This window comes from Falco cherrug, chromosome 14, assembly GCF_023634085.1.
Source record: "Falco cherrug isolate bFalChe1 chromosome 14, bFalChe1.pri, whole genome shotgun sequence".
NCBI classification, from domain to species: domain Eukaryota; kingdom Metazoa; phylum Chordata; class Aves; order Falconiformes; family Falconidae; genus Falco; species Falco cherrug.
This window is the reverse complement of record NC_073710.1, coordinates 21,961,408-21,989,225: the sequence shown is the minus strand read 5'-3', so window position 1 is coordinate 21,989,225 and position 27,818 is coordinate 21,961,408. Positions and strand designations below refer to the sequence as shown.

Sequence of the window (27,818 nt, the reverse complement as noted above, 5' to 3'; positions counted from 1 at the left end):
GCCTCTGCCACTGCCGCCACCTCAAGCACACAAGGGCGAGCAGAGCCCAGCCACAGGCCGGGACATGGCCACAATGGCACCCAGGAGCTTTGCGCAGCTCCCAGAGACGTCACAGGCACAAGGCTGAGCGTGTCTCTTTTTTAATCCTCTGCCCCATCCCAGCGAGCCCACACTGCCCCGGCTGCAGGGAGCCTGGGGGTGGCTGCCCACCCTCCCCAGGCTGCGGTTTCCTCCCTGCTGGCACCTGCCGGCAGTGTCCTGAGGGCACAGCGAACCCTTCCCCTTGGGGAGCTGCTTGGCCCCGGTGCTGGAGCAGGAAGAGTTCCTTTCTGCTGCCCCAGCCCCGCTATGGCAGCACCATGATCTTCTTCTCCAGTGTCTGTGCAGGGAAAAGGACCCTCCTCATCACCGTGTCCAGCTCCTCCAGCGCCAGCTGGGCATGCAGCACTGTTGCACCGTCAGGCTCAGCCACCACCACGTGCTTCAGCAGGCGGTAGAGATCCCGCAGGACGTCACGCAGCACCTGGGCAGAGTGGGCAGAAGTGTCAGCACCTGCCGGCATCTCACCTGCACCCGCAATAAGCCGAAACACAACCCTCTGCGTGCCCCAGCAGGCGCGGTGCTGCCCCTTCCACCAATGCTGCCAGTGCCAGGACATGGCTGCACCACCAGCACCACCACACTGCCCCAGGCGTGAGCCCTGGCCCTCCTGTGACTCAGTTTCCTCACACGCCAGCAGCGCAGTCCAGCACAGCGGCACATTGCGGCATCCCTCCTGCATGGGGGCATGAGGAGAAGCTGAGATCCCCGCTGTGGGGATTCCCGTGGGGAACCGGCCGTTTCCTCCACAGGAGCTGAGTTCCAACACGTTGTTGCTGGGAAGTGGGGAGGGAGGCCACAGCTCACGGAAAAACTGGGCATTTCCAAGTCAAATCAGTGATGAACAACTCCTACAGTTCCCGACAGCTGGCAATGCCCCACGGCACGGCCAAGCAGCTCAGAAGGATGTCCCTGTGCAATGCCCTCTGCCCCGGGAAGGATCCAGCACTGAGGGGGCCCTTTGGTGGGGGAGGCACAAGCTGAAGGTCCCGGTTCCACAGGACTTTCCCTGGAAGCTGCCTGGGAATGAGCCCTGCAGCCCGCACGGGGCAGGGGCTGTCCCCAAGGACCACTGTGCTGGTGCCTGGGGATGCCCAGGCGCCTGGCAGGGGCTGCCCCTGCCCTGGGGACAAGTGGGGAGATGACCCACCTCGGTGGCCTTCTCGCTGAGACCCCGCAGCAGCACCACCACCACATGCACAGCGGCTCTTCGTACCTCCGCCTTGGGGTCCATCTTGGCGATGGCCGTCAAGCAGGAGGTGACCTGTGGGGAAAGGGCAGGGGGGCTGTCAGCAAGGTCAGGGGGACGTGGGGGGACCCAGCAGAGTAGCCAGCCACGCTGGTGGGGATGTCCCTCGGTAGCCTTGGGTTAGCTGAGGATGGGACCCTCGCGCCCAGCCTGGGGCAGCCACACGTTCCCCTGCTAGCACCCAGCCCAGGGGATTTGCTTTTTGCAAGGCACAGGGCACTGAGCAGCCCTCCCTCTGGCAGGGGCCAAGCGGCACGCAGATGCCTTGGAAAGCTTTGTAAAAAAGCAGGCAAGAGTTGAAGGAACCTAATTAAACCCTCGGCAGTGACAGCCGGGAGAATTAGCAGAGCTAGCGCTTTCCCAAAATAGCAGCATGTGGTGCATTGGCATCTCATCAAACGCTCCCGGTACCCCACCGATGCCGAGCGGCTGTGAGCAGGGACTGGGGAAAGAAGCCCACGTGCTGCATCCCTGAAGTCTCCTGACCTCCCTCCTGCTCCAGGAAGCATCCCATGGGGGCACAGACCCAGCAGCTCAAGGTCTGCCGGACCGTGACGCTAGTGGCTCCCAGCAAGCCCCCTCAAAACCCTCTGGGGAGAAGACCCCCGAGAGCTGGGCTCAGCACGCTGGGACCACAGCTCTGGTGGCTCCAGCAGCCGCATCTCACCAGGAGCCTGCAGCCAGGGCGAGGGCCAGGACCCTGCCAGCCATCAGCTGGGTGGTGATAACGGGAAGGGTAACAAGGTCTTGTTAAGCAGCAGGAGGTGCCTCCAGCAGGTACTAACTGTGCCCCAGGTCTCCTCCTGCCGTGGGATTGCCATGGGTGGAGCAGGCACCGCCGCCTGTTCCTTGGGCTATCGCTTCCCAGGATCGAACACGCCATATCTTTAGCTGATTATAAAGCTTTTAGCTCTAAAAATCAGGGCTAGAATTTCCTGTGTTTGCTTCAGGTCCAATGACTTTTATACTCCGCAATATCAGCAAATATCACTCATGTCCTTTATGGAAACCTCCAGGCTGTTGTGTTCCCAGCAGTGAGCATTCAGCAGCCCTGCCAGCCGCTAACGAACCACCCTCATTAACAAGCGATGGCCCCACACTCCCCAGGCAGGGAGCTGGGGAAGGGGCCAGCAGTGCCAGGACAGAGCTGGTACCTCCTGGAGGACGGAGCCCAGCTGGAAGCCGAGGCGCTGGCAGAGCTCGCCCAGGTTGGAGAGGCTGCTGGCCCGCAGCGTGCTGTCAGCGTCCCGTGTGCCCTGCAGGAAGGCTTGGATGAGCGGCTCCCGGTGCTTGAACACCATGTCCCCTGCAAGAGAGAGCAGAGTGGCATGTCACAGGCAAGGAAAAATTCCCAGCCCCTTCCTGCCAAAGCCCCGGCTCCATCAGGAGCAGCTGGATTGGGTCCCCCCCTTGCAGCACTGTGCAACAGCTGGGTGCAATATCTGGAGCACAGCTTGTGCCCAGCACAGGGACCCAGGCGCAGCTCTGAGCAAGGCAGACAGAGCCTCGGCAGGGACCCGCCATGGTGCCAGAGATGAGAACACCACGGCACAGTCCCCCGGGGCGCCAGGAAACCCCAACGGCACACACCCCACAGCAAAGAGCTTTGTCTGGGGCTGTCCAGAACACCCCACATCTCCCCAGCTCCCAGGGGGCCGTTCAGAGGTGCCCACAGATACAGCACACAGAAACGAAGTGTGAAGCCCAAATTCTCACATAATTCAGCCGCACAACCCCCCATGCCAATTAGCACATGGCGGTGCCGCAGATGTGTGAGCCGCCTAATTAGCAGAGCCCGTGACCAGCATGCACAGTCACCCCGGCGCAGGGTCCTCCCGTGCAAGCTGGATGGCTGGTGGCCATGCACCCCACGGCACGGGCACAGCTCCCACCGAGCAGGGGCTGCTCCGGCGAGAGAGTGTGGGGCGGCACTCGCCTGGCAGTAATGGAGGAAAGGAAGCTCTGGCAGGCTTGCCAGCCCGTGAGCTCGGTGGTTTCCTGGTTCTCCCAAGTTCTGGAAGCTCTGAGGTGGGATGCAGGGCAGGAATAAGTTGTGGGGGCAGTGGAGGGACCCCATCACCCACTGCGGCGAGGGGCTGGGGACTGGCCCCTGCACCACTAGCATGCCAACAGCCTGGCAGCACCGGCTGTGTGCCAGGAGGGGACACACTGCATGTGATGGCCAAAGCTGGGTAGGAGCAGGAGAGGCAGCAGGCAGCCACGTCCTTCTGTAGGACCACCCTGTTGTAGCTTCACTCTTCCTACGTGGCCCTCCCTGCTACTAAAGGATGGTGCACTCAGAAGGGCAGGCACGGCTCCTGCATGGCACTGGGTGGGAGAGCTCAGGGCAGTGTGGTGAAGCCAAGGACGGCCACACCGCTTGGGAACACAGCCTGCTCCATGCTTGCACCCCAGGAGTCAGTATGGCAGCCTGAGCAGTGCTGGATGGTCTGAGCATGATGCATCTCCTCTAAAGCCAACAGCACACCAGCCCTGTGCCAGACGGTCACAGAAAACATGAAGCGTTTCCCCTTCTGCAGCAAGCAAGGCACATGCTCCCTGATGAAGAAGGGAAGAGGTCTGCCGTGGTGCACCCAGAGCAGATTTAATGGGTTTGCAGCGAAAGCTAATCGGGTCGGTGGAAGGTCTCCATGAACCCTCGTGCGGTGCCTGGCCCTGCGTTGCTGGATGCAGAGGAATGGCACTGCGTGCTCAGGATGGGGCTGCCACACATCTGGGACGGGGCTGCTGTGCACTTCCAGCCACGCTGCCCACACCGGCCGTTTGCCGGGTGACAGGTGCCTGCTGCAAAATCCCCTCCTGGATAGGAAAAAGCCACTCCAGTGGGATGGCATGCAGGGATGGGGCAGGTGGGAGGCATGGTGGTCCCCAGGCAGCAGGAGAGCTCTGAACCACAGCAGCACTGCTGCACAGAGCAAAGCATTTCTGGAAGTGCTGGATAAATCCTTGCTCTTAAATCCTGAAGCTTTGCAACAAAAACAACTTCATGCGATTTATTCTATAAATATGCAGGCGAGCTGGGACGTGCCAGAGTTGCTGCCTGCGGCAGAGGCACCACGGGGAGCGGGGAGAGCTGCAGCGGAGGCCGTGCCCACCGTCCCACTGCCAGCCGTGCCGCGGGCAGCTGCCGAGGGAACCCCAGCGTGGTGCAGCTGCAGCGCCAAGCAAGGCAAGGGCTGGACGCACGGACATCACCCAGGGGCCTTCAGAGACCAAAAGGCTCTGCCACTGCTCACACCACTTGCTGGAGCTCACGGGGAGATGATGGGATTGCTGGCCCGTAGGATGCCCTGTCCCCATCCCGGCAGCAGAGTGGCACAACCTGGCCCACGGAGCACTGGCCTCGGTGGGATGCCAGTCGAGCTCAGGGGTGCCACCATGCCCAGGGGATGTTACGGTGGTAGCCGTGCCCCGGAGGAGAGCTCCAGCAAGCTGGGTAGCCAGCATGTGGCACAGGCCCCAGGGGAGCCCCAGTCCTGGGTGGCCTGGGCTCTGCAGGAGGAGGTCTGCCCTGCCACGGCTGGCTGGGGAACAAAGCACCCAGCCGGTGACCAGGGACCCTCGCGCAGCTGCCCCGGCAGCAGGGACGTCGGCTGCTGCCTTCCCCCGCCGTGGAGAGCTCTGGCTGCACGCTCCCACTGGCCTGGCCTCTGCTGAGGAATAAGACACGGCGTTTTAGGACATGCCCCAACAGCGGCTGCCGGAAAGGCCTCATCCAGCTTTTACCCCTCAGCCCTGCGTGTCCGGGCGCTTCCCAGCAGCCTCCGAGCCCAGCGCTGCTGGCTGAGGGGACGGTGGGCTGCTGGCAGGGATCACCGCCTGCGCCCGCCTGCCGGCAAACCCCAGCCAGCTGCCCTTCGGCTGCCAGACCCCCCCATGGTGGGGTCTCACCTTTGGACAACAAAAAGCTCCGATGGGCTTTACCCTGGTGGCACAGCAGAAAGCAGCGAGGGGCTGAGCGGTGCCATGGCTGCTGGCAGCGGCCAGCATCGCCATGCTCACGGACGCGGCTGCAGACTCACCCAGCGCTTGGATGACGCGCATCAGCACCTCGCCCAGCTTCATCCTGGTGATGGCAGCCATGGTGTCCTCCGTGCCCTGCGCCGGGCACCTGTACCGTGCCAGCAGGACAGGCAGGATCCGTTCCGGGTACTCGCTGGAGAGCAGGGCAACGCCTAGGGGGAGAGCAGAAGGAAAGTGGGGGTCAGGGCCAGCATGAGGATGGCACGTGCCACCACCCTGGGCAGAGGAACCAGGTCAGCGGCTGTGCCACCCTGCCACCCTCAGTGCATCCATCGCCCATGGGACCCCCCGCACCACCCCAGTCCCACGACACATCCCACAGCCCCTCTGCGCAAAGTTGCAGCACGGAGGCAGCCCAGCACTGGGCCTGGTTGGGTACCAAGCTGAAAAATAAATAATTTAGCAGTTGGCAGCAGGTGCCCACTAATTGCTGCTGGTTAATGTTCGTTGACTGAGCGTTGACTCGGCATGCCAGCCGTCGGATGCTGCGGGGCTCGCCCCAGGCTGGCCCAGCATTGAGGCAGGCGGGTACTGCAGGTGATGCTTGGGTGCAGTGTCTGGTCACTGCTCCCAGCTCCTGGCCATCGGCCACAAGCTGCTGCTGCGTCCTTGTTCCCAGCAGGGCCCCACAGAACCCCTGGGTTTGCCTGGCCCAGGCTGGGAGCCAGAGCCCGAATGTGCCCCGCACCTGCCATGTCTCCATGGGGACGAAGAGGGGTGAGACCCCAGACATGGGATGCAGGCTGGGCTATGTCATGGGGCTGCGCTGGCTTTGCCATCCCTGTAGAGATGCAGGCTGGGGCCAAGCACCAGGCAGGGCTCTGGCAGCACCGGGCTCCCTGGGTGGCGGGTGCCTCTCCGATGGGGAAAGGCAGTTGCTCTCCAACGAAAGAGCGAGCAGCAGTGGTTGCCCTGGCAGTGCCAAGCGCTGAGTCACGGTGAGCCCCAGCTCCCCTGCCCCCCGGGAGCAGCCGCCTTCACCTCCAACCCCATTCCCCAGTTATCGGAGGGCGCCCAGTGTGGCTTACCCTCTGCAAGCCCGGGCACATCTGATGGGGCAGCCACCTCTCCTCGCCAGAGCCGGGCTCTGTGATAACCAGCAGTGCCAGAAAAGCCAGCTGTGGTCCCAGCCCCAGCACAGCTGGCTGGAGGGCAGGCTCTGCCGATGCAGCAGGGAGCCCAGCCGGGGCAGTGGGGAGCCCACCTGGCACAGCTGCCAGCACCACGCATGGCACACCACAGCTACCGCTGCCAGCGCGGCATCAGCTGGGTGAGTCACCGCCAAGGAACCGCATCAGGGTTAATCACGACTGCAGCCAGGCTGTGAAACACGGAGGCAGCTGCACAGGGTGTATTAATCACCCCTGGATGGTTGAAGCATTTGTGTTTCACCTGCAGGGCAAGGACAAGCCCGTCCCACTCAAGACCATACAGGCAGAGGGAAGCACGCTGCCTGATAAGCTCCTTTCCCGGCTGCTGCTGAAGGTTACCTACCCAACGGCAGCCGGGGTCCTGGCAGCACCAGTATCGCTTTGGGCCATGGCAATGGCACCTCCCTTCCACGCAACCCGGTGTACCGTGACCTGCCGTTGCGGCCATTGCTCCAGATGCCCGTGTCATCCTGGGTGTGGAGGCACCTGCCTGCGAATCCCAACAGGCAGCTCGCTGCCATGGGGCTGTGCTGAGCATGCTGGAGCAAGTGTGGACCCAAGGGTTTCCCGGGAAGTGGTGTGAGCAGCAGCCACACTTGGTGCCCCCAGCAGCAACTCGGCTGGGGAGGAGGGCAGCCAGCAGTAAGCAGAGTGGCAAGCCGCTCCCCTGCCAGCCTGCTGCCCTCCACCTCCTGCCTGCGGGGCCAGGATCAGCACCAGGGCTGGATGTGTGCCTGCCAGTGCTCTCCCCTCTCAGTGGGGCTAACAAGTTGTGAGGCCATGAATCGGTGAACCAACTTGGAAAATGCTTCCATGGTTCCACATCTGCACGGGTGGCTGGCACCGGTTGGTAGTTACCGCCTTGGCCATGGGGATGGATGTGGCAGAGCCCTGAGGGAGCAACAGTGGGTCCCCATGGCCCCCACACCTCTGCCAGCCTCAGCTGAACAGACCAGCAATCCAAAATGTTGGCCAGGTGCAGGGCCAGGGGGCCAGGGCTGTGCCCACACCATGCCAAAACAGCAGCCCCAGGCCGCTGACACAGACCTGGCACTGGGATGGTGACCAGATCCTGGGCGTCCTCCAGCCAGGGGATGCCTGAGGGTGAAGCTGCCCAGGGTGCCCTTGCCTCAGGCTCTGGCTCCACCAAGGAGGCACTTGTGGTCTGGGCAGATCAGCAGTTTGGTCAGAGGGTAAATGAACTCATTATCCACTGAGTAAGCACAGCTGGGAGATGAAGCCTGCTGGCTTTGGGAGCGCAGCGCAGAGCCCGCATGCAGCTCCAGACACAGTCTGGCAGAGCAGGAGACGCCGAGTCCCCAGTCCGGCTGCAGCTCCGCTGCTCTTTGCTCTCACTGCCCAAAGCCTCCCCAGCACAAAACCCTCTCCTACAAAGCAACAGCACTCACCTCAGCCAGGCATTGCTCACCTTGGATGGCTGAGAGGTAGACGAAGGCATCCTCGTGCTGCAAATTCTCCAGGAACACCTGCAAGGAAAGGGGGAGCACCATTGGCAGCAGCCCCACACCCGGCTGGCAGTGGCGCTCGCCTGGCGCCATCAGCCAACAGTGATGGCAAGGTCGGAGGGCACCGACAACACGGACTGTCCCCAGCCTGCCAGCATGCTCAGCCCCAGCTCTGCACCACGGCGCAGGACAGGGACCGTGGCAGGAGCCTGGTACCTGCAGGAGTTTCTCCTGAAGCTGAAGCGCTTCGGGATCCCGCTGTGTGATCAGGCTGGCGAGGTGGCGCAGGGCAGCTGCCCGCCCTGGGGGCTGGGGGTCGTATGCCGATACCAGGATCTCCTGGAGTCCGGCCGGAGCCGGGCTGTCGGCACAGGGGGCTGGAGCGGGACCCACAGCACCAGGCTCGTGGCACATGCTCTGCTCTTCGCTCCTCTCCCTGGGAGCTGAGGGGCTGCTGCGGCTGTGCTGTGGCAGCGTCGGGCCACTCCCTGGGCCTGGGGGTCTGCCAGGGATGCCAGCAGGGCTCTGCATTCCCATCCCTGGCTTCTTCCCCAGCACGCCGTCAGCAGCGGCACCCACTGTCGCAGGCGAGAAGGCGCCGTGGGTGCAGATGGCGATGCGCAGGTCCGCGGCCAGCTCCTGGGTGAGGGGATCGGGGTAGGTGCGGGAGAGCTCCTCCAGCAACGGCACCAGCCGCTTCAGCACTGCAAAGTCACTGGATTGCAGCTGCAGGGGGGAGAGAAGCTGTGCTGGCACCACCACAATGGAGGTTCGCGCCCTGGATGCTCCTGGCAAGGCAGGCAGGTAGCCCAGGGGTGCGTGAGCCCCAGGGACCATTTTGTAGCCCCAGGGCAGCGCCAAGCTGGCCACCTTCCATCCCCACCCCAAGAGCCAGGCTCCCGGCACCACAAGCTCCTCTTGACAGCCATGCCCCATGGCCCCAGCGTTGATCCCAGCTGCGGCATCTTTGGCAGGACAGAAGCCAGCAGCAGCCACGACCGCATCAGCCTGGCCCCACGGTGCTGTGGGAGAAGATGGGAAGGACAAGGGCCCAAAGGAGAGCCGCGTCCACGCGGGATCCTCTCGCTCAGCATCACGGCTGTCAGGGACATCCCTCCCACCACCTTGCCAGCAGCGTGTGGGGTTTGCCTTCAGCCCTGCCTGGAAGGAAGCTCCAGGCAAGGCAGCTGCCATGGTCTGGAAGCTGCAGTGCCTGAGGAGATGTTCCTGCCCTACCCTGGACTTAACTCCTACAGCAAAATCTGGGCTGTAAGATCCGAAAATTGATGCTTTAGCAGAGATTTTAGGGAGCTTTTGGATGATTGCATAAAAACCTTGGCTATTGAAACCCAAACAGCTTTGCAGCTGCCTCCAAAACCTTCTGTGTTCAATTTGCCAAGTTAAGTTGTTCCCATTAACGCCAGAGCAGGAGCAGCGCTTGCCTGGGAGGGGGCCCATTAGAGCCACAAGACTCTGGTTTTAAGTTTTCTCCAACTAAATAATGTTCTTTTCCCAATGTTAGAAATTTAGCAATAGACACAATAAATTATCTTTTTCCATTAACAGTTGGATTTTCCTTTGGGCAAGTCTGGGAATGAAGCAACCCCGGCAGCTCAGTGATGTAAATGCAAGCTGGAGTGATTGCAGCGCGGTAATGAACATGCGGTTGCTCCCTGATGGCAGTTCAGCTGACGCTGTGTAACAGCGTAACGAAGCGATGTACCGCTTCTACAGAGGATTTGCAAGAATGGTACAGTGCACTCCGGGAAGTTTGCTGCACTCCGGAGATGGAGCCTGTGGATGTGTAGGGATGCAGAGGGTGTAGTGCTGGTATTTAAAGATGCCGTATGTGACTGCACTGCTCTGTCAGCACCTTCTCGAAGGAGATTTTGGATTATAAATTAATTAACCGAGCTCTCAGGGGTGCCCTGCCAGGACCAAACCCTCAGCCAGCGCCCCGGCACCACTCCAGGGGAAAAATAATATATAGATAGATATATTTACACAGACACATACAAGCTGGGACTGAAGAGTGACCCCAACCCAGGGAGCACGCTACCGGCTGCAGCACCCCTCGGTGCCTGGACGGTGCCCAGTCTCACCCCTCCCCCCACCCAAGGCCGCTGAGCACCCCAGCTTCGCCCCCTCACCTGGACGGCTCCGCCCAGCATGGCGGCCACAAGCCCCATGGCCATGGCGAGGGTCTGCGCCTCCGCCGCGGCGCCGGGGCCCCGTGCCGAGCTGACGCAGGCTCGCTGCAGCGTGGCTGCCACGAACGCCTCCACCTGCCAGTGGAGAGCATGGGGAAGAACAGTTAGAAGGGGGGATCCCCAGGGTGGTCCCAGGCTGCCGCTGCCTGCCCCTGCCCACACCTCGGGGTACCCGCCGCGGCCGCACACTCTTTAGCTCTCGCTGTTTCTGCATCTACTTACTGAGCACAAGCCTCTCTCTAGTGCTATTTCGTACAAACCCTTTGTGTTGCCCTATTGTTGCCACCACCCCAACCTTCCCCCTCAGACCCATCTCAGTCACATTTCCAGCACCTTCCCAGCTCCTCTGCCATCCCCCTGCTCAGGTGAGGGGGCTCAAGCAGCACTGGGGAGCCCCAGTTAGCTGTGGGACAGCTGGGGTGCTGGTGCATCCCAGCTGGGGATGCACTGAGGATGCAGGTGGGAGCCTGGGCTCCTACTGCTGCTCTGAGGGTGCTGGAGCCCCCGAACCACTGCCCACTCTTCCAGCAGTAGCACAGACAGGCTGATTTCCCGGGATGGCAGACCCCCGTCCTGCACTGGGCTGTCTGAACTGGTGGGTAAGGGTTTTGGGAACAGGGCTTGGAGGGTGGCTGAGCCAGACAGCCCAGTCCATCAGCTGCCATGCTCCAGCACAGGCTGGGCAAGCTCACACTGCCTGTCTGCCGCAGCCACAGGACAAGGTGACAGTTCTTCTTGGCAGCAGAAGCCCCTGTGGGGGCTGCAGGAGCAGGGGTAGGCAGCCCAGCACCTTCCCTGCCTCCTCTGTCCCTGCTCCACCACTGCGGTGCTCTGGGACGGGAGCTGGGAAGGCAACCCAGATGGATCTGAGAGGGAAGACTGGGGTGGTGGCAACAACTGGGAAACTTGAAGGGTTCGTGTGAAATTGTGCTAGAGAAAGGCTTGGGCTTGGAAAATTGGAGTAGAGAACTGAAAAGAGAGCGAGAGCTAAAGAGCACATGGCTCTGAGAAGGCACCGGGGCTGCAGCCAGCCAGCATGCAGCACTGCAGTGACAGCCAGACACGGAGCGAGCAGGGAATTAGCGTGGCTCAGACCCACTCCAACAAAAAGCACGCCTGCCTGCACTCCCCGCGAGCGCTGGGGCATGGCACAGCCCCTTCCCTGCGCCTGCTGCTCCCAGCCCTTGCCCAGGACAGCTTCACAGGGCTCCAGCTCCTGTCCCACGGCTCCCCAGGACCAGGCGCCATCTACCCACGCGCAGCTGATGCTTGAGCTGGGCCATTTACCACAAGTGTCACTCATTTCATGATTTTGTCACAATACTACTTTTTTTTTTTTTTTTTTTCCTCCAAACCCCTACTGATCCAGGCCTGGCTGGCATCTGCCTTCTTGACACAGACGTGTTCGACCCCACAGGCTTTCTGCCTTTCTAACAGACGCTGAAATCAGTGAGTTTATTTTCTCCATGCCTTTGCCAGCTGTGCTGGCACCGCATGGCTCAGGGCAAGCTCCCCGGCTGCAGTGGCACCCAGCCATGCTGGGATGGAGCTGGATCAGGGTCACTTCTACGTAACAGGCGTGTTGCAAAAAAGGAACTATTTTGCTCCTGCTTTGGAAAACACAGTATGAGGGCAACAAGGTACTATATTGCACCAAACCCCACATTTCCAGCCTCCAGGGCACAGGCACTGGGTGCAGGCAATGTTTCCTCACCAGCAGGAGAACTGATCCCTGCCAGCTTCATTAAGCACATCCCTACTGCAGGAAGGAGGGAGGCTGGCTGGGAGGGGCTGCGGAAAAGGCTTCGGTACCTTCTGGGCTGATTAGTCCAGAGAAGAAATGCCACCAAAGAGCAAGAAAGTAAAAACAAGTGTCAGAACACCTGCTCTCACAAAACAGTGACACACAAGCTGAATGGATTGAAATTATGTTTAATGCAAAAACTAGAATCATCATGAATAAATAATCAGTAGATAGCTACTGAGAAAAACAAAGAGTAAAAAAACCCCCAAAACCAATAACTAATCCAGAAGGGAAAAAACCCCACCTTAATCTGGAAGGGTAAAAAAGCTTGAAAAAATAAACCACCGGGGCACATTTCTGTCTCATGCAGAAGGAAAACATCCTTGGGGTATCAAGGAAATCACATCAATCTCATGAAACTTGGTTGTGAGGGTGAGACAATGAAAATAAAATAAATTGCGCAACTGCGGGGGTCCACAGCTGCTGCCATTACTGGGGTCTGGCTTTGGGATGCCCCTGCTCCAACCCGATTAAGCACAAAGCCACATACCAGAGTGCCCACAGCAAGAACAAACACCCTGAAGGAACCTTGTGCTGCAGAACCTGCTTAAAATCAGCTCTGCTACTGCCTGTCCCAACCCGAGGGAGCCCTGCCTGAAATACAACCCCCAGGTGGAAGTATAATGGCTTTTTTGTCTGCGTTTTTTTTTATACGAGACTCACGACTGGACCCAGAAACCTGACAAAATCTTTCCCCGTTTTCCACCCTGACTTTCTGACCCAGGGAGTGGAGCCAGTCCCGTGTGGGTGGCTGCAATGGAGAGGCAGGTGAGGACAAAGCAGTGCTGGCTGCGGCTGCACCGGCGGGCGCTGCAGTGACACCGGCTGGGTCCCCTCTGTCGCTGCAGAGCGCACACAAAGACTCCTTTGTCCCAACAGAGAAAAGTGAGGAAACCTGTGCTAGCAGCGACTGCCTCTGCTCAAGCCAGTCAGTTAACTGGTATAACCAGGTCATGGAGTTAAAGCAAAAAAAACCCAAAAAACCAGGATAAGGAAGTTATGATCAGCCAGGGAATACCATGCTGCCCTCGGTGCCCAACAACCTTCCCGACCTGGCATGGCGCAGGACAGTCAACCTGCTTCAGCACTGCTGCACTGTGGGCTCAGGGCAGACAGCAGTGCTGTATTTTAACAATCCTTTCTGGTACCAGGTTCAAGAAGACCCAGTTTGTCTTTGAAATTACAATATTTAATAAATTCGGCAGCTGTGTATTCATGAAAACATGGAAAAGTGACAACTGTATAAGCACAGTTATGCCAAGCCTGATGACCGGACATACCACCCGGTGTGGGCACCCCAGCAGCAGAAACCAAAGAAAAGCCACAAATGGCCTGTTTGGGGACCAAAGAGCAGCACCGCAGCAGCGGTGTCGTGCTGTGTGGGTGGCAGCCCAGCCACCGCAGCTCCTGGAGGTGGCTACCGAGATGTGCCAGAAAAAACAGGCACCAACGCCACGGACAGGCAGCAAGCACTCGCTTAAGAAGTCTGTCGGGTACAGATGTCTTTAAGCTTTGTTAAACTTGGGAATAAATTTTGCTTAAAATAAAGATGAGATGCTGCTAAGTCAGAGTTTTGATTAACACACAGACTACTCTCTTGGCTTTCAATACTCAACCATGGACACAAATATGGAGACGTCTGCTGGGCTGCTCCCTCCTGTCTCTGCAGCTGGCAGTCCCTCCTGCTGGCACCGCATAGGATGGTGCCTTGTTGAGACACTTGCAACTGAATCAAACTGCTTTTCCTGCGGACGTTCTAGCTTTCTCCAGCTGTTTTTCAGCCATTGTCTCCTTAGAGCCCAGTGGCCCAGAGCTTGCTCTGCCATGCACTCCAGCTGCCAATCCCCCAGGGCCTTGCCATGACCAACCTGAGCAACATCTGTGAACACGGTGTCTGAGACGCTCTCACACAGTGTGGCCACCAGCTGCAGGACCTGTAGCTTCCTCCTCTGCCCGGCATGGTACTGCTCCAGCTCCAGGAGACTCCTTCCAGGTTCCACATCCGAGTTCGAAGTCACCTCGTCCTCTGCAGCCACGTGAGTCAGCGCCTGCCAGGAAAGAAGCACAGGACACAGAGAGGCAACAGTTAAACAGGCCAACTGGTGCCAGGAACACTGTGGTCACCACACCAGTGGTGCTGGGTACAGCAGACCTTTGCCAGACCCTTGCAAACCTCTGTCCCTATGGACACCACACAGAACACTTCTAGGGCCAACTGTCCTCTGGGCTGTGAGGCTCGCCGTTTCTGCTCGCAGCCTTGCTTTTGGCAGTGGCTGCTCACAAAGACACCCATACCCTCCCACCCCCTTTGCAGAGCTCATGCTGACTCCTCACGTGATCAGGACCTTCCACTCAGTACATCAAGGTCTCTGAGAGCTGCCCACAGCTCCTGGGTGTCCCACCTGTATCACAGCAGTATCCCTACACCCAGGATGCTGCAAACCCTGTGTGACTATGGGCTAGGGCTTCACCTGCCAGCAAGGGCACAGAAAGCACAGCCCAGACCAGGCAAGGACAGGAGGGAACTACAGGGGCTCTTTCATGATCAAAGGAAGCAGGTGCCAGGGCCCCTCTGCTAGAGCCAAGGAAGCAACAAGGATTACTCACAGCCTCAAACACACCATTAAACTTCAGGCATGCTCCTGTTGTCAAAAGAGCCTGGGGGAACAAGGGTTAATCTTTGCAGGGACCAGGGTTGCCTCGCTCTCCTAGGCATTGCTGCCCAACACATAGCAGGACTGCTCCACCGCATGCTGTACTCCGGCTCAGTGCTCCGGAGGCATGTACAGGCCGATCGGTCTCCCTTGCCATCTGCAACGCAGACCACCTGGCCCAGGGAAACCATTCCCACAGATGTGCCCCAACCAGAGACTTGCCTGCCCTCACCTTCAGACAGCAGATGAAGAAGTCTCCAGCTAGACCACTCTTCTGGCAGTGAGACAAGAGCTCCACCAAGTCCTCCACATGGCGCTGCTCGGAGGAAATCTTCTGGTAGAGGGCCTCATCTTCATCGCTGAAACAGATCACTGTGTCACAGCCACAGACATACCCAGACCCTCTCCAGGGCTGGCTCTAAACTACTCCACGGCAAGGTGAAATCACACTTCTGCCTTCTCTTGGAAACTTTCCTTCACAGCACTACCACAAAGCAGAAGCCTGGAGGCAAACTATTGCTCAGTTCATTTGGTCTACGTACGTGATCATGCCCTCAGTTTATTAAGTAACCTGCATTCATTAAAGGAGTAACATTAACAGAAACCATGAGTGCAAAACACATGTTTAATCCAGCCATCCTATGAAGAACAGGATTAGCGCTGGCTAATTCATGCAGTGGTCATAGCCATAAAAGTAGGACAGACCCAGGCAGAGCCAGGGCTGTTAAGGAGTAATTTGAAAGTATACCCAGTTTAACCAGCGCAGACCCCAGGGCAGACCTTCTTCTAATTCAGGTCAGGAATGGATTGAAATGAAACCAAAGCAAGTGTATTTGTATAGGGTTTCATTACAGGTGCACACAGCTCTGGGCACACCCACCCCATGGACACTCCTGGGCAGGAGCTGTGGGCTCTGCCTGCTCGATAGACTGCCCTGGGCTCCTACCTGCCAGCTAACAGCTACCCCTCTCTTTAAACCAAATGTCACACTGCTGAACAGTCCCGGTTTGCGTGGCTGGAGTCTAATGGCTGTAGTTTATTCCCCACATGCCACAGTCTGCCTCTACTTTTCGAGACCATCTGCAAGAGCAGGAGGGGAGTTGAGTCGCTGGCTCCGCGACACTGGCATTGCTAGAGCCCTCGCTGCGATGGTGCCACCTGTGCCCGAGGGATTCTACTCGCTCCATGCAGCGTGATCTGCCACGAGCCAGGCTCAGGCTGGAGGGTGGAAGTTAAATTTGAGGAGCACTAAGACTGACGAAGCATGTCCCATTCCCAGACACCTTGCAGGCAGGACTCAGGAAAAGCACGCAGGTAGAGCACACTGGTGCTCAGACAGAGCGTGCTGCTTTTTGGGCTGGGAGTTAGAGCTCTGTGCCACGTACAGGGAACCCAGAGGCTGTGTGGAAGCATCACCTGCCCGAGCTTGGCACAGACAGCTGGCTAGCTGGGGCGGTGGGGGGATGAGGCTATGGTGGTATGGCACCAGGAGCCCCACACTCGCCTGGGCTCTCCCTGCCAGGCATGCTGTGAAAAGCCCTATGTGCTGAATGATGCCTGGGGACCGCCCCCCCCCACCTGGCACTGCCCCAAAAGCACTCACCTGACGGTCTCTTCCACTGCAATGGTGGCACCACCCTCACTGCCCGCACAGAACCGGCACCGTGGGTGGAGGACGTGCACACTGCTGTTCAGCCCTGCAAAGCCTTCCAGCACAGACAGCGACACATCTCGCTCCGACTTCTCTAGGAACCACAGCAGGATCTCCTGGCATGGGGAGCTGGCAAGGAAAGAGAAAGCAATGGTGACCTTTCTCTGCCCGCTGCACCCCTCCCTGCACACCAGCACTACAATGAGACCACACATCTCAGGGCAAAGGAAAAGACAGGAGTGCTCTGGAGTGACCACGGGCACTCCTTGGGATGTGCTGGCTGACAGCTCTGGCAGCTGAAGGCATTTGTGCCAGTTTATAATGGGATCAGCAGCACATCCCGTCCTTCTGTGTTCCCAGATGGAAGGATTTTGGTCCTTCAAGATCTCAGCCCAGCAAGGAAGGCAGCACTCTGTCTGAACAGCATGTCTGTATAAGGACAGCCACTTCCACGCAGCCTCAGCACACCCTGCCTGGTGCTTCACGCCAATGTGACAAAGCACAGAGCTGTCAGCTGTGCCAAGGAAAGAGGAGGAAGGAGACGGGGAGCACTGTAAGGTGGCGTGGGAAATGCCAAGGAAAGATGCAGGTTAATGAGGTGGAGTAGCAGCGCTGTGCTGTGCCAGAGGTCTGGAAACCTGAACACTTCCAGGCAGCTGTGGTTTTAGTTACCCCTGCCAAATTCCTTTGCAAAGAGAGCAGTGACTCTGATCACCCAGCAGCAGTGTTAACTTGGCTTGTTCTACAAACTTGCCACAGCACTCGCTACTCTTTGAAGTGATTAACGATCTCTTTAATAATAGCAGAGGCCGTGTCTACACAGACCTTTTAGGGAAACCCTCCAGTACCCACATGCCAGCATCACCAAACTGTAAACCCACCAGGAGTGTATTTACTAGGCTGGCCCAAACACAGGGGAGCCCAGGGAAAGCCTGGGAAGAGAAAGGAGAGATGACAGCCAGCACCTGGTCACCACTGTCCCTGACACCACAACTGACACACGTGGTGCTTACCATCATAAGTCAGTTGCGGGGGGGGGGGCTGGGCACAGCATGAGGGACAGCTGCCAAGAGGCAGGTCCTGTATGTGTTGGAAGACAGTGATCTCAGATAGGAGAAGAATGATTTTCTATTTCCAAGAGCCAGTGCTCGAGTTGTTTTATTCAGTTTTTATCCTTTTTCTAGATCCCTTCGACACCCAGCCAGGTCCCAGCACCACCGTTTCCATCCACAATCACAGCCCCTGGTCTAGGCAGGCACTATGAGTTAAACTGCACTCTCAAGGCTTCCACAGGGCATGCTTGCCTCTACACCGAACATTCTGGCTTCGGGGAAGACAAAAACTAAAGCAAGAACTGCTTCCTCAGGCACAGATCATGCCAGTAAGGTTGTGTACCATGTGTACACCTGCAGTTACTGCCTACTCTGAACCAGAGCTCATGAGGATGAGAAAATTCGTCTCGGTTTCTGTACGTGCCCATATAGAGTATGTCCTTTGGAGGTGGGCAGAACAGAGAAGATGAAACCCTAGAAGAAGCTGTGCACAATCCTTCCCTTACCGTAAGTATGACACATTCTGCTTGGCAAAGGAATAGAGGGAAAAAACCACTCCCAGGACTGATTGTAAGGATTGCAGCAGCAGGCTCGAGCTGTCATTTCCAACCACATACACCTACGGAGAGAAGGGCAGAGGGAAGAGTCTCAAACACCTGCATGGAGCAGAGGGAAGGCAAAGGGAAGGACAGAAAGCATGTCTGTGTGCAGAATGGCTGCCACCAGAGAGGATGGCAGAGGGTTTTCAGCCTCGGTTTCTTTCAGTCTGGAGCCTGTTCTCCCTGATTATGCCATATTCTGTATTAAAAGCAGCCTTCAGCACCACCTTTCTCCTAGCATTTGCTTAACCACAGCAGGGCTCCAAGCTACAGGAACACTGCAGCCAGCTATTCAGGAAGTCTGCTGCTTAGGGGTAAGGTCTTGCATTACAGAGATGCAATAGGCACCTTTGAATTAGCAAATCTTTACGGAAATACTGCACCTAGAGCCATATCTCAAATACAGAGATCAGTCCCTAGCAGGACAGCTGGGCTGATGTGTGCCCAGTTAGGCCGCAAGGGCTCTGCAGACATTGTAGGGCCATGCACCTTCTTCCTGTCTCAGGCAGCAGCCTCCCAAATTACCGTCAATGCCCTCCATGAAATGAGCACACCCTTCCCAGGAAAGCCACTGTTACCAGCTCACTGCACACAAGTCCTACCTGCTGCCCACAGAGCACAAGAAAACCACTCACCGGAGTCTTATGACATTGTATTTCCTTTTGAATCCTTTTAAAGGAACTGTCCACAGCTAAAAGCCAGGTAGGATGCTTTCAAAGTCATAATGCTGGGAAAACTTGGTCTAGAAAATAGTTAAATACAAAGCCTTGTGCAGCTGGACTCAGGGTTTACTCAGGGTTGTTGTGTTCAGGTCCTCGTTTTAGCAGGCTCTATCTCCCCGCCATAGCTTTTAGCTTTGAAAAAAGCTGGGTACAGGCAGCGGTGGTGAAGTCTTTTCAAAAGCTCTCCAAGGGACTTCCAACTGTGTCAGCTGACGAACTACCTGCTCGGAAGATGCCGCCCCTTCACACCAGGCACCAGGACACTCCCCACACCTCTGACCTCCACAGCTGGAGAGCAGTCACCTGCTCCAGGGCTGGAAGTGCCCTGGGGACAGACCAAAGAGCTCTTGCCTGCTCCAGGCAGTGTGACAACCCAGGTAGGAGGGAGATTGTCCTGATAAAGTTCTGCCCTGCTGTATTGATGCAAACAAACCTTTTTTCCTGTGCTAATCCCTGTGGAGCCATTCTTCCTGACCAGAACCTTTTCTACACAAAGCCTCTCTGATGAAGCCCCAAGGATGGTTTCTCACTCAGCATCAAATGACACTTGCTAAGCAAGAAACCCCCACAAATCTGCAGGCTGGAGTCTCCATCACTAATCTGGCTGCTGTCAGGCCTCCAGCGCTATGTCATTAAGGAGGGATCCGCCCCAGACTCCCCCAGCACTCGCATTGTGAACAGCAGCCACAGAGCAGCCCTCCAGACTGGTCTCTGCCTGCCAGCTAGTTACAACAGATCATTACTACGCAAAATACTACAACAATCACAGCATTTAAGAGCTTAGCCTGCCTAGGGGCATGCCAGTGAGCAAGTCACCAGCTTCTTAAATTTTAATTCCTGGGCTGGAGGTGTCCTTCTCAGTTGGAACACAGCAGAAAGCTGGGCTGCTGTCAGGGCAGGCAGTGAAGCCTGCAGCACGGCACTGGTGATACTGGTGGGAACAGCAGAAAAAAGGAGCTACGAGGGAAGGTTTCAGAAGAGAGGCCTCCTCAAAAAGCCCTGTTCCTTCATAAGGAGCACAAGGATGTACCCCACCTCTTCCCCAAATGCCAGAGCCAAGACTGACACTCCCGAACACCCCACTTGTCGCTCCAAGGGACCCCTTGCAGGAAGGAGCTCTGCAGAAGGTGCTAAACCTGCACTGTCTTGCCCACAAGACACTTCCTCTAACACGGAAGGTCTGTTACTGGCAAAGCCAGAGCATTTCCCTGATGAAACCCGAGTTTCCTTCCATTTTCTGAGCTTCAGCAATCCCTCCTGCTTCGGCAGCCAGGCACACAGAGCAGCGCTGAAGCCCCACAGCTGCCTCCAGGTACTGTGCACCAAGAGCAGCTCCAGAGGAAGTAGCTGGACACCCAACAGCAGCGGAAGGACTACCCACCCACAGTGTTAAAATTTACTTCATGCACACAGAAACCCACGTGTCACACGGTTCAGCTCAGAATGGTCCCTGCAAAACAGGATACTCATTTTACTTTATTATTTTCTTTACTTATTATCAATTTACTTTTACTTGTCCAACACAACTAGAGAGACTGTAATGCCTTTAGCCCCCAACAGAGATCAGCAAGGGAAGATGAACCACTGGGGACACCCCACAGGGACCAGCAGCAGTGTCCCCCCTCTTTTTGGGACACCTGAGGTGAGGACACAGCCACTAAGCATCTCCCCATGGTTGAGTTGCTTCCCACCCTCCTTTTCTCATACCTGCATGCTCTCGGCTTCCTAACAACAGCCACCAGCACAACTGCACCAGCTCTCCCACCTCTCCCTGTGGCTCTGTGAAGCCTCAGAGATCGCCTTCACTCTTTTTCACCCCAGTGACAGCCCACCAGCCTCAGAGCTGCACCGAATCTGCTCACTTCTTAGTGCCCACTGCAAATGCCTCACTGCCAGCTGGCTGCACAACCACCGAGCGACGAGCCAAGAGTCGCTGCCAAGCTGTCCTCGCTGCAGGGCTGAGCGGTCCAGCACAGCCGGCTGCTTGCCGATACCTTGGTGCCCTCTTTTCCAGGTCACTCATTCAGAAGCATTTTGGCCCGACACAAGAGCTGGCTGCTGCCCATCCCTCCACAAGGGGTTAATACTGCAGGAGCTGTAGAAAGACTTCCAGCTCCAGCACTCTGACTCAGGCTGCCCTCTGCAGACCTCAGAGGCAGGGAGAGCAGCTCCTGGCAGGTTCTCCCTCCCACGAACCTCCCACCAGGCTCAGCATGAGCCAGATTATCCACACCCTACAGGAAGGAAACTGAGGCACTAAGAAGAGGGGGACCAGCAATAGCTTGAGAAGTGAGCTCAGGCATCCTCTGAAGATTCAGTGCTTGCAGGATTCCCTACAATCCATCCTTCCCTCTGACCAGCTGCACAACTCTGACACTGGAAGGTGTGGCATCACTGGAAGGTGAGTGGAATCGTCTCAGACTGGGATCGACAGCCTGAGGCTACGTGTGCCAGCCCAGCGGTACTCCTCGCTAGGACCTCCTGCTGGCCATGCTGCCTGCTCTACCATCACAGCCCAAGTCCTGAAGCTGCTCTGACAGCAAACCCAAATGCAACGAGCCTGTAGAAGCTGCACAATTTAGCAACGCTCGCAAAGACTTGCTGCAGCTCGCGGAGAAAGAGGATACAAAAGCACCATGGAGACTCCTGGCTACCAGCCCACTGCTCAGACTCTTCTTTGACACACCAGAAAGACACTGGGGAAAAAAATAGTCAGCAAGAGCTCACTGCCATCTCACAGAACCTTTTGGGGTGAGAACACTTGAATGGGTTTGGGCTGTGCCTCTGGTATTCAGCATAAAGCTGCAATCCTGCCAGTGCAGCGCTGCACACGAGGTTATTCTGCGCAGCTCTTGGCCTCACCTCAGCATCACGACTGCAGGACACAGATTTTTCTCATGGTCTAACACACACTGAACTGCTCAGAAAGGCTCAAACCAGATCTTTCTTAAGAGTAGTCTTCTTGCCTGCTCTCAGGCCTGAATCAAACACGATACCTTGAGCACATCTTCCACACAGCTGCTGAGTTCTGCCTCTGTCACCAGCACGCTCCCTGCTGACAAATCTTCCACTGCTAGCTCTGAAAACAAAAGGCAGAAATATCAGCACCCCCAACATGCAGAGGAGCCTCCAGCAGAACAGCAATCCCCCCATGCCCAGCACCAGAAAGCACTCTTGATAGTTCTCTTGCCTTCCCTCCATTCAAGGCAGCATGGGAACCGAAAAGCCCTCGTTAGCTGTGCTAAATATCACTGCAGTGTTGTAAACTCCGCAAGGTTACAAGCAAATCAAAACAGACCACAACTTCTTGATGGATTATTCCCCAGAGAGCTGCTCGGTCAGCGTGGGGAACCGACGACTTCCATCCGGAAGCCCAGAACGAGACTGTCAGACTGGGAAAGTTTCCCAAAGAGCACATGGCAAAAGCCCCACGACTTGGCTTTTACACTATAGTAATTTGACTCAAGTGCTAGGAAATATGGTGCACCCAGTCACACAGACATGCTCACAACTGACACAGCTGGGCTTGCACACTCAGCGCCCAGCCACTGACCCACGAAAATTCTGATGGAAAGACAAAGATCGGCGAGAAGAGAAACTAGACTCTTTCCCCAGTCTGGGGCTCCGCAGAGACCAGCTGGTACCTGCTGTCTCAGAGCATCGCAGGAGCGGTGCCAACAAGGGCTGGAGCAGGTACTTCTGTGCCAGCTGAGGGTGCTCTTTCACCATGGTGAGCAGCGTCGTGGTGGCCACTCGCTGGAACTGGCGTGCTGTCAGCTCGTCCTGGATGTGCAGCAAGTCCAGAATCTGGAAGGCACATCCACGATAAAGGAACAAAGATCAGCAGTCCCTCAGAAGAGGGGCAGGCTGACACCTTGCAGCCAACAGCAGAGTTTACAGAGCCTCCTCTATGCTGCTTTGCTGGACGCTTGGCACAACATTCCACATATGGAAGGGCCGGTCTTCTTCCCGTACGCGTTAACGCAGGATGCATTTCTGGGCTCAAACCAAGAGCCTGCACTACTCCTATAGCCAAAGGCTGGAAGCGAGAGCTCGACAGCAGAGAGCTCCCTGTAGCGCAGTGCTGAACAGCTCGCGCGATCAGGCAACGCCATCCAGCATTTCAATCAAATATGGAAAATTCAAGAGTAGGGTAGAAACACATCCCACTGCCAGAGCAGCAGAAAAACATCTCCATGTTGTCCTGGCTCAAGCCAGGTCACGCTCAAGCAGAAGTGACAGTACTCGGCACTCTCCAAGCTGGGAGCTGGCTCCACATTCCCAGCCAGAGCCAGCGTGCCATGGGGAGGGGAAGAGAGGGACCTACCTGGGGGCATACCAGTCTGTAGTAGTCCTCGAGGGAAAGGCACTGCTGTGGGCAGGAAGCCAGGATCTTTGCAACCATGTCACATTTTCTCCAGTCCACAGCTGCTGCTTCAGCACCAGCGCCACCTGCTACACCAGCAGAAAGCCAAGATCAGCTCAGACTGACAGCAAACGACAGGACCAGTTTTGGCCGACGCCAGATGTTTCTGGCCAAAAACTGGGTTTCTACCTTTTACTATTCTCTTTAAACCAAGCATCTTTCAGAAGACACCTTAACTTAATGATAGAAGGGGAAAAATTATTGTCCAAGACCTTTGATAACGGGAAATAACTTCTGCAAATAGGCATACAAGAGAAAATGCGGAGGGAGGTCATGCTTGGACAGTGTCATCAGGTTGGTATTGGCTGGAGGAGGCTTTGGCACTAAAAACTGTGGGATTCAGCTTTTATAGAGCAACAGTTTCCCTCCATGGCAGGCAACAGAGAGCTGAGAAGCAAGACTGCCAAGCCCTGGAGAGGAACAGGTCTCACTCCACTCACGGCTCCCACCAAACCGGCACCCACACAGCTCCTCAGAACAAACTGCACTCCGTACACACACAGGGTGCGACCCCATGGAGGCATAAACAGACTAAATGAGCTGAGAGGCTTTCAGTCTGGACCTCAAACGTGATGGTGTACTCGGAACCAAAGGCATGTACAGTTGAAGGCATTCACCATTTGGGAGTTCAGCGTAGCCAGAGGCAAAAGCTGAGCGAGTGTTACACAGCTTGGCCTGACAAAAGCTGTTTCCCATTTCAGTGCTCTGATGGCACTGTCTTTCCCGGGCCTCTCGTGGGATGAAACGTCTCAGACACATCATCACAGTCTCTTTTAATCTGCAATCCTGGAAGCCAATAGCAGCGTTAGAGCACCCTACTCACCGCCTGTTCCTTCCATGATGCCCCGAACCACAGACTGAACCCCGCTGGGTCTCATTAGCCTCTCAGAGAGCAGCTGACCACAAAGGCGTCGCAGCCACGCTGGAGCCCGCACAAGGGCCGGCTTTGTTTCTTCCCCAGGAGAGAGGGGACTCTGAAAGGAAACAAAGGAGCAGGGTAAGGAGAGTATCTGCACACTCCTGTGCAAACCCCCACTAACAGGCAAACAGCCTGCACCCTGCCCTGCAGGACCTGAGACCAGACAGGAGCACAGGACAGGGGAACATTTTAAATAAATCGCTTCTTCATCCAGTGGCACAAAGCAAATTAGGGCATCATGAGAGAGGCCAGCCTCCCCAGAAGCATCCCCTCGTGCAGAGTTTCCCTCCTTTAATTAAAGGCTCTCAGGGTCAGGCAGCAGCTCCCAATGCCGCATTACTAAAACAGTGCACAGGGGGCTTTGGGGACACGTTGGGTTTGATGCAGGTAAGGGGTCTGCAGCAGTGACCCCTGCCAGGACCCAGCATGGAGCCCTGGGCAGTGGAGACAGCCCTGTGAGCCTGCAGGCTCACTGGTCGAGCAAAGCAATCCCCCCCAGACAGTAAAAACAGCACAGCTGTCCAGAGGTTGCCAACCCACAAAATGAGCGATTCGAATGGAGGTGCTTGCTCAGACACCCTGAGGAGCAAGGCAGGCCAGCACCACTGCGCTGAGGGGGATAGAATAGAATAGAATATTTTCAGTTGGAGGGGACCCACAATGATCATCTAGTCCAACAACCTGACCACTTCAGGGCTGACCAAAAGTTAAAACGTGTTATTAAGGGCATTGTCCAAGTATCAGCTTGGGACGTCAGCTTGGCTTTTGTTGAACCAGGAGTCTCCTGCTTTTGAGCAGGAGAGCCATAGCACACACTGAGAGAACGGCCCTGCACAAGCAAGCGCCTTGCACAGACCCTCTGCAGCCTGTGCACATGGGACAGCCAGCTTCTGCCTGCTCAGGAATCGCGTGTGGCTCCAGCCAGAGGGTCTGTGTGCAGCACTGAGTGTGCCTAAGCCAGCAACCCAGCGGCACCTGTGTGCCCACCAGCAGTTCCTCTTGCCCTGACCCCAAACCGTGACATGGCAAGTGGGCACGCACCCACCCACAGCACCTGCCTGGAGCCAGGACATGGTGCCTTCCCTAGGGACTTTCTAAAAACAACGCTAAGATTTTGCCGCCTCCTCCTCCCTGCTGCCGTGAAGCAGCCTTTGAAACGGCCACCAACAGCAGCCAGTGCCGAGGCAGCACCACTTCGCCCCTTCAAGTGGAAAGGGGCAGGTTCTGGAAGAGAAGGCGCTTTGCTTGGCCAGGTGCAGCGGGTGTAACTACTGAGCCAAGGCAGCACGTGCCGCGGTGAGAGCCCCGGGTTCAGCCACACACCCCCGAACAGTGGGGCCCGTGCCGCTGCCGTGTGAGCAACATGCGCCGAAGCTGCTTCACTCATGCACTCACACGGCGTTCCGGGATGGGGCTGCGGCACTAAACCAGTTTTTAGGGCTTAAGATTTCTGGGAGAGTGGCAACGGTACCCTCAGAGCATGGGAAGGCACGGCCCCAGCACCATGAGTGGTACGTGCCCTGCACCGGGGATGGCCGTGCTGCCGAGTACCTGCTTGGGCCGGCCCTGCAGGACCAGCAGCTCCCGCACCGCCAGTGGCTGGTAGACACGGTCCAGGATGTCCCGCAGGGCCTCCCGGCACCATGCTCGCTCCGCTTCCGGAACACCCTGGAAAAACAAACCCCAGGGCAGTGAGGAGAGCGTGGCTGCTGGCACTGGACCCGATGGCAGGCCGGTGCCCCTCCAGCCCCTCTTCCCTCGCACGGGGCCGGCAGCCCCAGGGCTTGGCACATGGAGCCCAGCATGGCCGCAGGCTCGGGTGAAGCTGGCGACCCCGACATGTTCCTGGTGGGGCTGGGTGCCCGTGCCGGCACCGGCCACACTGGGGGAGCGGGAGGAGGGGGCCCACGGACCTGGCTGTGGGCGGTGGGGCCGTGGCCCAGCAGGCAGAGGCTGGCGAGGAGGAAGCCGAGATGGCGGGCGAGGAGCGGGCTGCCCAGCGCGGGGTGCCGGGCCACCTCGGTCAAGGCGGTGGTGGCGGTGAGGAGCCGGGCCCCGCAGATGGCCGGCAGTACCGAGGGGGACGCGGGGGGGCCCGGGCGCTGCCCCACACCCGGTGGCAGATAGGGCAGCAGGCCCAGGCCCACGGCGGCCCGCAGCGCCCGCGCCACCGACCGGCCCTGCGCCACGCTCAGCGTGTCGGCGCTGGGCGGCGGAGCGGCCCCGGGTCCGGGCCCGCGGGCGGCGGGGACGGCGGCGAGCGCGGCCAACCGCTCCCTGAGACACAGCAGCAGCGCCAGCAGCCCGCAGGCGACGGCCCAGCCCGGCTCGGCCTCCGCCGCCGCCCCGGCGGCCAGCGCGGGGCTCCGGGCCAGCACAGCATCGCGCAGGCCGCGCAGCGCCGCCCAGCCCGGCTCCAGCCGCAGCCTCTCCGCCAGCGCCGCCGCGTTGCTGCGCAGCGTCTCCGGACGCAGCTCGGGGCCAGGCCCGGCCACAGCATCCCGCTCACCGGGCCCGGCGGGCGGCCGCAGCAGCAGCTCCAGCGCCTCTACCACCCGCTCCAGCTCCGTGCCCGTCTCCGGCCCCGCGCCGCCCGCCATCTTGGCGCCGCCGTGAAGGGGCGGGGCGCGGCTCTCCGCCGCCATCTTGGGGCGGTCGGGCAAGGGGCGGAGCAGCACCGCCTGCCGCCATCTTGGGCGGGGCGGGGCGGGGCGCGGCGCCATTCTTGGGGCCTGGCCCGAGGGCTGCGCGGCCGCCGCCGCTGCTGCCCGCCCCGGTGTAGTCGGAGGTAGCAAGGCACGGCAGCGAGTGCAGCCCTCGGTCACGCTAGCTCAGGAGCTCATGTTCTTCCTCGCCGGTGGAGTGCAGGGGACACAGCTGGCTCCTACCCGGCCAGGCCAGGCCTGACCTGGCAGCGGGGTGTGAGGCCGGCCGTGTAGGCCCCTATCCCAGCCGGCTCTCCACAGGGCTCAACAGCACCAGCCCCTCTGGCAGGTCAGGTACTTCGGGAGAGCTCCCACCCCAAGGCTCACCCCTGTGCTGAGCATGAGCTCTAGCTGAATCCAGCAAAAGTTAGCAGCTTCCAGAAAGAAACGAGCAATTCCATCTAAAAAGGCTGAGCCCAAAGCCATCTGCAGATCACACTCAGCATGTGGAGACAGCGGTGTGCAAGATGGGCATTACTGCCTGCTCTCAGGGTCAGTGGCCAGACCTACCTTATGTTGCAAAGACCGTCAGTTAGCAATTTGCTTTTCTGAGACTGTAACAAGGCAGGATGACTGAATTCTAAGCTGCTGCATGTTTGAAAGCCTTCAAGGACTGCAGGGCATGTTACTCTTCTGTGTTTCCTTACCAGGCAGGGCCTCTGAGGTGAGGTCACAGCAATTACAGGCTTGGACAAACATCAGTGATCCCACAGGCTTGCTAACAGCCTCGGCTCTGCTGCGTGGCCCTTGCAGGTCAGTGGGGCAGGGCATTGGGCCAGGCTTTGCGCACAGACGGCCACCATCATAAGGCAGCACAAGCCCAGTTTTCACGCCACACCTTGCTCTTCTTTCCCTAGGGCCTGTCCAGGTAGACTCAGTGCAAGGCAAAACCCTGCCCTGCTGTTAACTGCCAGCCCTGCCTCCTCGCAGCCCCTGATGATGGGAAAACACGTGCTCCAGTATGGATCCGTTCCTGTTACACAGCACTGGGCATTTGCCATCTGCACTTTGGAGGCAGCAGCAGCCACAACTACACTGAGGAATTGCTCTTTGCAGGGCAGGCCAGC

At 58.0% G+C, this 27,818-nt stretch overlaps 1 protein-coding gene and 1 long non-coding RNA gene across 13 annotated transcripts; one reads left to right on the top strand and one right to left on the bottom strand.

The window, feature by feature from the left end:
* Positions 1-124: 124 nt before the first annotated feature.
* Positions 125-26,678, bottom strand: TANGO6 (transport and golgi organization 6 homolog). 12 transcript variants are annotated; one of them, XM_055726593.1, is made up of 18 exons: positions 25,960-26,678; positions 25,598-25,714; positions 23,951-24,101; positions 23,029-23,156; positions 22,346-22,508; positions 21,698-21,780; positions 17,887-17,999; positions 16,281-16,457; positions 14,910-15,036; positions 13,892-14,071; positions 10,160-10,294; positions 8,226-8,735; positions 7,973-8,030; positions 6,887-7,033; positions 5,392-5,544; positions 2,503-2,654; positions 1,250-1,363; positions 125-523 (listed from the first exon to the last, which is right to left on the bottom strand). In XM_055726593.1, exons 1-18 carry the CDS (start codon positions 26,644-26,646, stop codon positions 347-349), a joined length of 3,372 nt encoding a protein of 1,123 aa, XP_055582568.1. In that variant the 5' UTR covers positions 26,647-26,678; the 3' UTR covers positions 125-346. The 12 variants fall into 12 exon arrangements, 8 of the variants coding, with proteins under 8 accessions (XP_055582568.1, XP_055582569.1, XP_055582570.1 ...); XM_055726594.1 differs by lacking the exon at positions 6,887-7,033; XR_008735097.1 differs by lacking the exons at positions 125-523; positions 1,250-1,363; positions 2,503-2,654 and adding exons at positions 2,669-3,371; positions 3,519-5,022.
* An 84-nt stretch (positions 26,679-26,762) lies between these two features.
* On the top strand, positions 26,763-27,741 carry LOC129737373 (uncharacterized). The gene is made up of 3 exons (XR_008735150.1): positions 26,763-27,040; positions 27,402-27,504; positions 27,609-27,741. It is a non-coding gene; the product is annotated as an uncharacterized LOC129737373 (long non-coding RNA).
* The last annotated feature ends 77 nt before the right edge of the window (positions 27,742-27,818 follow it).